This window comes from Melanostigma gelatinosum (assembly GCF_949748355.1).
Source record: "Melanostigma gelatinosum genome assembly, chromosome: 9".
NCBI lineage: Eukaryota > Metazoa > Chordata > Actinopteri > Perciformes > Zoarcidae > Melanostigma > Melanostigma gelatinosum.
The window spans coordinates 5,240,889-5,252,975 of NC_136642.1; the positions used below are offsets into that span (position 1 = coordinate 5,240,889).

The 12,087-nt window shown below is 44.4% G+C and overlaps 1 protein-coding gene across 1 annotated transcript in view; it reads left to right on the forward strand.

The window, feature by feature from the left end:
• The window catches only part of syngap1b (synaptic Ras GTPase activating protein 1b), a gene marked incomplete at both ends in the record, with an annotated part of 117,942 nt that overhangs the window by 89,050 nt on the left and 16,805 nt on the right, over positions 1–12,087 (forward strand). The window contains 12 exons of the mRNA XM_079276039.1: positions 713–952; positions 2,234–2,569; positions 2,702–2,846; positions 3,958–4,102; positions 4,266–4,502; positions 5,401–5,602; positions 6,157–6,359; positions 6,556–6,757; positions 7,119–7,712; positions 8,002–8,445; positions 8,720–8,893; positions 9,233–9,444. Of these exons, the coding sequence (XP_079132165.1) occupies positions 713–952; positions 2,234–2,569; positions 2,702–2,846; positions 3,958–4,102; positions 4,266–4,502; positions 5,401–5,602; positions 6,157–6,359; positions 6,556–6,757; positions 7,119–7,712; positions 8,002–8,445; positions 8,720–8,893; positions 9,233–9,444 (3,134 nt within the window). The remainder of the gene's footprint in view (positions 1–712; positions 953–2,233; positions 2,570–2,701; positions 2,847–3,957; positions 4,103–4,265; positions 4,503–5,400; positions 5,603–6,156; positions 6,360–6,555; positions 6,758–7,118; positions 7,713–8,001; positions 8,446–8,719; positions 8,894–9,232; positions 9,445–12,087) is intronic.

The following is a 12,087-nucleotide window of genomic DNA, read 5'->3' on the forward strand; positions in this document are numbered from 1 at the left end:
CTGGTGCGCGCATGTTGACTCGTCTAAATTAGGACTTAAATGGTCTGAAGCAAACAGGGGGCTAACAACAACGGCATTTGGGCCCAACTGAAATGAGTCAGCCCCCCGTTTGGTGAAACATCACTCTAAACACGGCACTCTGTCCTCCCATGGAGGATGTCAAATATAACTTGGGCTTTGACATCATGATTAGGAAGTGTAGCTGTCTACAGAAACATTACCACCATTGTTTGTCCCTCGTCTTTGCAGCACACCTGCATTGTGTCATTTGTGTCGTTCTACGTTGAAGTGGATTGCTTTTTTTCAGCCAGTGAAACCACTCACCTGCTGCTCTTCACATCTTTCTGTTATCTGTCTTTTTCTGTGTACCTGTCTCACTGACGTCTGTTTCTGTATTTAAGTCCAGAGTTGAGATCACTTTATAAAGTTCAGCCTGCTATCCCCAGTAGCACAACCGCCGTGTCACCAGATATTTCTTGTAATTTCCTCCTGCAGGCTGACCAGCTGTCGCCTTTTATTCACACACACACACACACACACACACACACACACACACACACACACACACACACACACACACTGTCTCGGTTTCCATATCTCAGAACTCTTTTTCTTTGCTGTCTGCCATGCTTTCCCCCATCTTCTCCTGTACAGCGTTTTTATGACAGTAGATGCACTTGACCTTATTTGACCTGACTCCATGTCCACGCAGGACAACAGCCGGAGGGTGGACAATGTGCTCAAACTGTGGATCATCGAGGCCCGCGAGCTTCCAGCCAAGAAGCGCTACTACTGCGAGCTCTGCCTGGACGACATGCTGTACGCACGCACCACCAGCAAGCCCCGCACCGACACCGTTTTCTGGGGCGAGCACTTCGAATTCAACAACCTGCCCGCCGTCCGCAACCTACGCCTTCATCTATACAAGGAGACGGACAAGAAGAGACGCAAGGTCTGTAGGGTAACATGGGGGTCTGATAGAGGCCAGTTTGACAGGATTCAATCACTCAAAAATTCAAAAAGATTCAATCACTCAAATATACCAAAAATAGGATTTCTCAAGTTGCTCCACTCGTACTGATGAAGCGACAGAGAATGGTCTGAAGCTCCCCTCAGCGTGATACATTTTGATCATTGTTTAGCTGTCCGTCCCCAAACTTTACTCTTTCGCTTCACTCTCGCTGTTCTCAAAGCGTTGTTCTCTGCCACAGCATGGCAGCTGTTTCCAGCGAGGACAACACGACCGACTTTACTGTACTTTCTCAGCACCAGACAGCAGACAGACACAGTTGGCGACTAACTGGTGGAGTGTTTAGCAGCTGAGGAGCCAGATATTTCCCTCAGGAGCTGCTAGGGACCAGAAACAAAGTTAAAACGAGAGAGAATATTGGAGTTACATTACTCAGGTGTTTTAAATGAATGATGATGTTGATCCGTAACTGCTGGGTTTGTAAATAAGAAACAAAAATTTTCTAACAATTAAGGTTTGAGATGATGATCGTCCTGAAAGTTCATTTTGAAGTTAAAAGTTCGTTAAAAGTCTTCATCGCCCCCCTTTCTCCAACATTTTTACAACAGAAATAAGCAATTTGGCTTGTTAGAGCATCGGTTCAACGAAAACAAAAAAGATGAGAAAATAACAAACTGTCAGAAGGTACAATTATGCAAAGTAGCTGCTTTTCCATTCAGTGGCTTTATGATAAAATAGCCAACAGCAAAATGGGGTCTTGTCTGCAGTGGCACTGCTTTTTGTCATTTGCGTTAATGGCGTCGGAGGGAAACGGGAGAGTCTGTTCACAAACAGAGCAGAGGCTCGAAAAGAAAGACAATCCAGAAACATGTTGAATTAATGACGTAATCTTTGAGTCATTGCTATGGATCACCAACCCTACCAGCCCCCTGTGGATACACAGCATTATGGCCATTTTCTGCTGTCAGGCAGTACAAATATTGGGTTTTTTTCCCTTCAGGATTTGTCACTTGTATAAAACAATATTTTTTTAAGCAAGACAACACAATAGTGAGTCACAAATCCGATAATTTCTTTTCTAATTTAGTACAAGAGTAGCACCATCATAGCAAATTCATTTCTATCTTCAAACGACTCTCCGGGGATCCGATGTTAGTTGCTCCTCGTTATTTATTCAGCGCTGAAGCTTCTTTGACATTTCAGATTTATTTATATAAAACTTATCTAGACTAATATCTACTTTTCTTTCTCTCTCTCTCGCAGGAAAAGAGCACATACTTAGGGCTTGTGAGCATCCCCATCTCAAGCATCACCGGACGCCAGTTTGTGGAGCAGTGGTACCCGGTCATCCAGCCCAGCGTCCTCACTAAGGGAGCTGGTGCCGGAGGGGGGAAGATAATCAACGCATCCCTACGCCTCAAATCCCGCTTCCAGACCATGAACATCCTGCCCATGGAGCTGTACAAGGAGTTTGCAGAGTACGTCACCAATAACTACCGCACCCTGTGTGCTGTGCTGGAGCCCGTGCTGAGTGTCAAGAGCAAAGAGGAAGTGGCCTGTGCTTTGGTGCATATACTGCAGAGCACTGGGAAAGCTAAGGTAGGAACACCTCTAAGTGACTTATCAGTATGTGAAAATGATCTAAAACAAACCTTTTTTCAGTCCCTTTTTCCATTTCTTCTGTCAACATGTATGATAAAGAACAATCGTTTCTTTCCTCTCTTTCTCCAGGACTTCCTGTCAGACATGGCGATGTGCGAGGTGGACAGATTCATGGACCGAGAACACCTTATATTCAGAGAGAACACTCTGGCCACCAAAGCCATAGAAGAGTACCTCAAACTGATCGGACATAAGTACCTCAAGGATGCGATAGGTAAGCAGTGGGTCACTTGATGTTTGAGTTTGTGACTGTACGCATTGAAGCAGCTGTCCAATATCCACACCAATATGACATTCATTTTCATATTCAGGAGATTAACCTTTGGGTGTGTTGGAATGACAAGACTTTTAAATAAAGGGACAGTCCTGCTAGATTAGATCCTGTTTCCTACTTTCTCTCCGTCTGCCTCCATGTTTGGTTCTGTGGGAGGATTTTATGATTTAAAACCTTCGACCTTACCCAGAGTCCGAGTTGAGTTGAGTTTGATGATATTTTGAATTACGTGATGAGCCAAGTACAGTTGTGTCTGCTGTCTGTTGGATCAAGATGCAGCTCTTCTCAAAAGAAGAGGAACACAGCTTCCCTAAAGGAAGAGCATTAATGGCATTAATGAATGTTTTCAGTACATACAAAATCAATTACATTGTAGTTTGGAATTACTGTCTCTACATTGACGTATTCAACCACCATTAGTCTGGATACTTGTAAACAGGAAGTGGAATTTTGTGGTTGAATTGAAATGATTTCGAAAAATATATAAAATACACTTTGTATACAGACAGTGCAGCTCAAACTGCTTTCCATCAAATTGTATGTATTTCAAAACAAATCAATTCAAATGTGGGAAAGAAACTTTCAAATGTAAAAGATCAAAACTTTAGAATCAATTCGAAAAGAGGCAGGAAGCCAATGTAAAGATGCTAAGATGGGTGCCATGTGCACTCTTTAACTTGCATTTGTAAACTCTTCACTGATTTTCATCGTTGATCCTGTTAAAAGAGCATCGCAATGATCCAGACGAGAGAACACAGCCCACAATCAACTTCTTTCAGGATGAGCAAAATATGGTCTGATTTTTAAAACATATCTCAGGTGGAAAAATGCAGTCGTAGCTTTTCATTTCAATCTTTCTCACTGAGGTTTAAATCATTCACTATAACTGCAACATGTCTTGTAACAACACTTCGTTTGATCTGTTGAATTCTCTGCTTTCAAACTTTCCCGTAATGGATTTATTTTTGTGCCGTTGGTTGCTGTTGTTGCCGCCGCTGCTTTTAACGGAACTGAACTGATCTTGCCGTTACTAATGAAATGCCATTTGTAGGGGAGTTCATAAGGGCCTTGTATGAGTCAGAGGAAAATTGCGAAGTGGACCCCATGAGAACACCGCCCTCTGTGCTCCCAGACCACCAAGCCAATCTCCGAATGTGCTGTGAACTAGCACTCTGCAAGATCGTTAACTCCCATTGGTGAGTAGTCATGCAGTGCTTCATTTTGCGCGTGTCATCCTCTCCGCTTTTTAAAAGATGCACGGTACTTCAGTTTCTTTCACGGGGAACTGAAGGAACTGAAGGAACTGTGAATGTCCAGTTTCTTTCCGACCCTGACGTGTGGTGCGTGTCCCCTTCGCAGTGTTTTCCCTCGAGAGCTGAAGGAAGTTTTTGCCTCCTGGAGAGTGCGCTGCGCCGAGAGAGGTCGAGAAGACATCGCCGACCGTCTCATCAGTGGCTCCCTCTTCCTGCGCTTCCTGTGTCCTGCCATCATGTCCCCGTCGCTCTTCAACCTCACCCAGGAGTATCCCGATGAGCAGACGTCACGCACGCTCACCCTCATCGCCAAAGTAGTGCAAAACCTGGCGAACTTCTCCAAGTCAGTTTTATTTCATTTCACTTCCAGCCTTTACTTCAAAACCCATAATCAATCAATTATACAAATATCGAAGCAACCAATCTTTTCTTTGAGTACAGCAAAGTTGAAATACATAAAATAATATTTTTGATGATATTATGTTCAGTCTTCTTTCCCTGCATTGCCTAAAATGTTTATAATAATGATATCTGGAGTCATCTTGGAATCCAACGACAAAAGTTTCGTTTACCTGCATTCAAAACTATATTTAGATCAAAATAAGAAGAAGAAATGTTGGGTACAAGCTTAATTGAGACAATAGACACAATAATAAATGGCATCAGTGTCATCGGCATATGCAGAACTTAAACATGTGGCTCATTCGTACTCAGCTATATTCATAACAATGGTGAATATTAGTGGTCTGAGGACTGAACACTGGCTTACGCCTCCAGACAGTTTTCCCCTTTCATTCCAAACTCATGAAGAGTAGCATGTTTATTCTCTATTTAAAATAAAAACGTCATACTGTACATTCATTTCCATTATAGCGCTATTTTGACAATGAGTGAATAATGTTCCATAATTTCCCATCACGATGTGCTCGAAATGTCAAAATGCTCCATGTTTTGAAGTTGTTTTGACCACAAACTTGACTGACATTATAAGTGATGTGTGAAAGGTATCATGTGCAACTTTCATTTTTAACAGACACATTTGTTTAAATTCATAGATTGTTCACGCCACAATGTTTCAACAGAACCTCAGTGTAAGAGCTATCTTAAATTGTGACTCCAGTTGACGTTTCATTTTCCCGTCATACGTTGCTCACTTGTTTTTCTACGTTTTCTCGTCACTTTTCCTTCTCTTCTCACCGGCTTATCTCCTCACTGGCCTTTCCTTCCTTTCCCATCTGCAGGTTTGGCAATAAAGAGGATTACATGTGTTTCATGAATGAGTTTTTAGAGATGGAGTGGGGCTCCATGCAGCAGTTCCTGTACGAGATCTCAAACCTCGACAGTGTCAGCAATGCGGGCGGTTTCGAGGGCTACATCGACCTGGGCAGGGAGCTGTCCATACTCCACAGTCTCCTCTGGGAGGTCATCTCTCAGCTCAGCAAGGTAAACCCCAACATGACACATCATCTCTGCCATTATTAACTGAAACGTTTACACTCGTTCTTTCCAAAATAACTGTTGGTACAAAGACAATAGTAATATTTATGGCAGATTTGTCATTTTTTTACACAGGCCTTCTATTTTTAATCACAACTTGAGTTTTTATCAATTATCTATTGTTCTAATTTGTTAATGTTGCTGTGTTTTTAATCACCTTGCCATACAGGATCACCTACATTATGGTCTCATGTAAAGGGAAATAAACAATAGCAACACATAATATCATAATAAAGTCCAGTATTAAACTCAATGGCTCAAAGTACATTACTTTTCCGTGGATCTTTCTGACAACAACAGTCATATGTTTTTAGCATTATATTGTACATCTCAAATTTCTTGCTAAATGAGTAATTATTATTATTATTAGTCTTGAGTTGTCATAGGTGGAGATGGATATGTGTCATGTCAATGAACTCTCATAAGATAACTCAAAAATCAATAATATTTTTTGAATTCCGCAGCAAAACTCAGCAAAACTGGTTTTCTTTGAACCACAGGATGCCATCATCAAACTGGGTCCTTTGCCTCGCCTCCTGAACGACATCAGCATGGCCTTGCGTAACCCACACCTCCAGAGGCAGCCCAGCCATCAGACAGACAGGGTGCCGGAGAGGCAGTCAGACAGGCTGCTGTCACGGCCCGGCTTCAACAGGGGAATCTCATCCGAGTTCCAAAATCTCATGATGAGGGATCTCAATAGGTAGGCCACGTTAAGCTCTAAACAGGATACGTTTATCGTCAAATTCTGAAACTTTGATCTGTTGGTATTGTACAAGATGAAGGAAACCAGTAAATGTTGAAATATTTCTATTGTAGATCGACTAGTCGACCCGCTCGAATTACTTCTCAGTCTCTACCTTCAGCTATTGTTGGCCTTACTCACTGCTGTCCTCCAGCTCTATAGATATCACTCGCTTGCCTTCCCCCACCTCCACCGGAGGGGTCATGCCATCCCGCTCCCAGATGAATTTTCAGGACCGTGACCAACTGCAGCGAGCGTCCTCCAAAGACATGTTTTACGTATCGCGCCCTCCCTTGGCCCGATCCAGCCCGGCCTACTGCACAAGCAGCTCGGACATCACAGAACCAGACCCTAAGGTGAGTTTTACAACACTGACTTGGGGAATCATCATCCCATCCACTAGGTCTGTCTTTACCAAAGTGAGGTTAGTAATACATGCATGTTCGCCATACGTAATAGAATCTGCCACGGCGTGACCGAGGCTGTAGTTTATCATGACATCTGCTTTTTTTCCACTGATTCACCACGCAACTCATCCTAGCGGTATTTCCTGGGAAATACTTTGAGGCATTCCGATATCCAGGCCTCGCGGTAAAAACACCCGCACCACCCTCACCCATATCATCCGTGGCCGCGTAACATACATAATATCCTCTCACATCCCTTATTACATAGCTACTCAGTGTCAATAAAAGCGTATCTATGATGGACCTCCAGGATTCCCGAATGAACAGCGTGTCTAACCTGCAGTCGGTGGACATGCTCAACTCCTCCCAGGCCTCCATCGCCGGCATGGGCAGCTTCGGAGGGCTGAGCAGCGGAGGCGGTGGCGGCCTGGGGTCGGGCCTGAGCAGCCAGCTGCGGGCCGGTGGGAGGTTGTCAGCTGGCTCTGGCGGCTCCAGCATGTCCGGCGGCCTTCGGCTGAGCCAGCTGAGCCAGATGGGCAACACCACCGACTCGCTATCCCAGCAGCAGCAACAGCAGGCCGCCGCCATGCGCTACCCGCTTTCCTTCCAGAATCCCCTCTTTCATCTGGCGACTGCTGACGGGCCTCAACAGCAACAGCTCCATCACCAGCACAGCCGGGCCCAGCCTCCAGCACCGCTGCTCCTGGCCCCAGAGCCTGATCCCTCTCACCCGACCTACATGCCACAGTTCGCCCACGGGGGGTTCTCTCGCAGTGAGGACCTGTCCACCCTCAGGACCAGGGACGGTCACCTGGGCCAACCCAGCATCATCCACTCTCACAGCTACAGTGACGACTACAGCAGGGCTGAATACGGACGCAGGCAGATGCCCATGCAGGTGCAGGTACACGGATGTTCATTGTGCTCATCTTAAAGACACTTTATGTCTCTTTTAAATTATTCTGAACGCTTGAAGCCTTTTCTTTGTCTGTTGTGATAGTAAACTGAATCTCATTGGCTGTTGGTCAGATAAAATTAACAAAAAAAGATTGAAAGTTGTGATCTACATCTTTTTACTTTTTATCCAACATTTTAAAGAAAATGAACATTCCAAAAAGAAATGAACATTCCAAGAACAAAATGAACATTCCAAGGAAAATGCTGAGTAATTATTTACTATTTTTCTTCCTCAGGATAACCTCCAACAGCAACAACAAGTGATGGGCCTGACCTCGCAGACGGGAACCTCCCACTCCTCCCTGGCCACCACGCCCCCTTCCACAGTCCAACCCGTGCGCCAGAGTTCAGTTGCCCCGCCTCCCTCCCAGCGCGTCAAGTCCCAGACGTCCCATCAGCTGTCCGTCAGTGCGGCTGCCGCACCGGCTGCTCTGGCTAAAACGCGACCGCCGAGCGGGAATCTCCTCCAGTCGCCGGAGTCCGGCTACGGCGGCAGGCAGCACGGGTCCCGGCAGCTGTCGGTCAAAGACAACACTGCCCCGGGCCTGCCCCAGCAGCAGAGCTCTGTCAGGGAAAGCCAGAGTCCACAGGGAACCACCAGTCAGAGCACTCAACAGTCACCACAGCAACAGTCTCAGCAACAGCAGCAGCACCTGCTCAAACCCACCATGAGCAAACAGGTAACATCTGCACGCTCATTTTATTCTCTTTATTCTTCTCTTTTCTGTGCTCGTGACTGTTTCTCAACAATGTGTGCAAGATATCAGTTCCTGTATTTGACTTTTAGAACGGCACTAACATTGTCAGGAATGAGGTCTTGAGTCCCGCCAGGGTCCCGCTCAATACGTTTGAACTCTTGAGGCACTCTGCATAAAAGCCTGCCCTTATGAAAGCGACTCTCATCCACTTAAGAACTCATGTTCCCGTATTCAGTGTGCTGGCCTTTCTTCCCAGGGCTCCCAGACTCCATCCACCCTCAATCCTCCAACCCCAGCCAACGAGCGGACAGTGGCCTGGGTCTCCAACATGCCTCATCTGTCGGCTGACGTTGAAAGTTCGCGGATTGACCGTGAAGAGTTCAAACTGAAGGAGTACTCAAAGAGCATGGATGAGTCACGCATGGACAGGGTAGGTTTCAGAAGTGCCCGTCACGTAAAAGGAACATTGAGTCATGTCTAACACTGCCGAGCAGATGGCACTCAGATCTGGTCTTAACACGAGTCCACAGGTCTCAAACAGTGTGGGAAACAACAGCAATCGGCCGAGTGTTCAAATGTCTTTCAGTGTTTGGTATATTCACTCTGCATTTCCTATTTGGAATATTTGGAGGTGTTTTTTTTTTACTTTTCAGTGTGTCTCTTAAATTCCCTTTCAAATCCACGAGCCACTGAGAAATCAAAGGCACGGCATCACTTCCCCTGATTTACACCCTCCTAATATAGCGTTCTCTTCATATCTCTGCCTCAGGTAAAGGAGTATGAGGAGGAGATCAACTCCTTGAAGGACCGTCTGGTGATGTCCCACAAAAAGCTGGAGGAGTACGAGCGGAGGCTGCTCACGCAGGAGCAGCAGACCAATAAGATCCTCCTACAGTACCAGAATCGACTTGACGACAGTGAGAGGAAGCTACGGCTCCAGCAAGTGGAGAAAGACTCCCAAATTAAAGGAATAATTAGCAGGTAAATGGAGGCTGCTGTGGGGATGGAGGGCAAAAGACAGCTCAGACATCATGTGGTCTTTTATAGCGAGGCCACTGGCGGGCCGCACTGACTTTATCGTTGTATATTGTGACGTCTTTGGTGAATAGACGATATGAGTTTTCTTCCAAAATACGTGAAAAAAGTGACATTTTCTCTCAGATAACGATTGCTAGCATTAATTAAAATGCATGCGTCTGAGGAGTAAGTGGAAGCAACAAGTCTTTGGTTGAAACACGACAACTTTAGCATATTGGATTCTATTCAACACGAGTGAAACGCGGCCATGAAGCTGCAATGTTTTGTCCTAAAAATACATATATTGCATATCGGAATAGAACTCTATTTACAGGGTTTGTTATCTTGCAAAGAATATTGGAGAGTAGGAGGTTGTTTCAGTTTCATTAAGCACGACAGCGCTGGGAGCAAGGCAGGGAAGCTGTACTGTATATTGAAAGCCAAAGCTGCAGACATGTAATGAGTGAGAAATTAAATGAGAGCCTAATATCAGGGACAGAGATCTATATCGTCTTCGATAAGCTTGCAGGGCATGTTCCCTCGGCGGTTGGTTCTTTGCAGCTGAGGTGAGCTGGACAAAGGAGTCTTTAGTCGTCCTCGTAGCGCTCGCTGCAGCAAATCTGCCATCATAACATGATTCACTTGTTATTCAAGAGCATCATATTTGGGTGACTGTGGGGAACTCGAGCCGACTCCGAATACTATTGAGCGCTTGTGTGGAATTGTAGTGGTGCAGTTTAAAGTTTTTATCGACCACAGAATGAAGTAGTTGATGGGTAAAGAGTGTAATATTGATCATCTCAGTCGTGTTCAGGCACGGAAACCAAATGTTCGCTGTGTTCCAGGGATTCCTTGAGCATTTGAAGTGTGCCTGCACATTAGTTTTTATTCATGTTTTACGGTGAAGAGAGTTAAAAAGATTAAAAAGGCTCCGTGAGGAAAAGAGTACAATATTTTCTTGCTCACGTCTTATGATAGTCTGTGGTCTGCAACTGAAGAGTGGTTATCTGTGACAGAGAATATTGCCACTTCTAATCCACTCCAGGAAAGAAGACATGGAATGAAGACAGAGACAGTCCTGCTCGTCTTTTATGGGGAAACATCTTTAGCGCCCTAACCTTGTATATAACACCACCCATCCCATATCCTTGTGCCGCTGCACTTATCATCATCCATATTTATGAAACGCAGCTTTTAAGTGGCTCTCGGGATCACTTCAGATGATTCCGCTCAGCTTCATTTTCAATTGACGCTCCCACAAGATTGCACTGTAAAAGCACAAGAGGATTGAAAATTTGATAACTTCAGAAAACATGTCTGCACTTTTGAAAGCAACACATTGTTTTGGACCTTCAGGCACAGGACTGTGGAAGACCAAGGTTTAAATGTTAACTCTTCCATTTTAAAATCAAGGTGAACCATGTTCACTGAAGGACTGCTGACGTACTTCTCTACGTGGGGACCGACACCTCTCTCCTTTTTTTCTTTTTTTCTTCTTACATCGACGCTATGGTGTAATACGAAGAGGGGAGAAAGTCACAAACAATGATGAAGATTCACGCATGAAGGCATAATATAGGAAATATGCCACATGATGGAGAAACTTTAATCCGAGCATTTAAAGCCAAACCATTGACGATCGCTCCCCTGGAGTATAAGCTTAAAGCGAACACAGTAAATCTTCTGCACACACACAGCAAAGTGTGCAGGAAACTGCTATCTCCGAGGTGTACACTTGTATCCTGTGTGACTTTTATCATCTGGCCACGCGAGGATGAATTAAGTAGCAGATCTGGTTGCTTCCAAGTCACTTTTACTCACACGTCACTGAGCCAGACCATTTCATCGAACACATTGCAAGACTTGCGTCGTCTGGATTTAAATTTTTTAACGCATGCATGAGCAACGCAAAGAGTGCAGAGAGTGTGGATGGACTCCAAAATCTTAGTGAAATGACAAGTGTAACCATAGACCTATGTTATATGTCATCTTTAATTGACTTTCATGTTGAATTTTCACGTTCAAATACTTTACGTCGATGCAAGTTAAAGCTCAGGTTCTGCAAAAAGGAGCGCCAGTGATCCTGAATTCATGGCTCCTACGTAGGCTTGAGAAAATCTCTTTATCTGCAGAACTAAAACACTCAGCGTTGTGTTTGAAGTGACAGAGATTTACTTTGAGAGACGCCTTAATGTTTCCGTGCATTAACTTTACTTTCAGCTCAGAGCAAATCCGATATCGGTCATTCGACCAGATACACTATTTGTTCTTCAACAATCTAATTTAAACCAAAGCCAAATGTTGATTTGTAGGTCATGCTAGGTTCAATCCACTGAAAACACTGAATCCACTTTACCTGTAGCACTTGTATCTATATTTTCTTTAGGCTAATGAACCCATTAGTTGGCTACAGGCTCTAAATTGTTATTATTTTTCGTTAAAATATTCGAATGCATTTCATGTGTATTATAAATAGAAAGTATTTATCTTCCCCGAGCTGTTTGCTGTGAAGTGAACAACAGATTTACTGTGAGCTTGCAGTTGGGGAAAAAGATCAACGGTCTTAATTGCAGCTGTCATAGTTATAATCTATTTTTAACTATAATC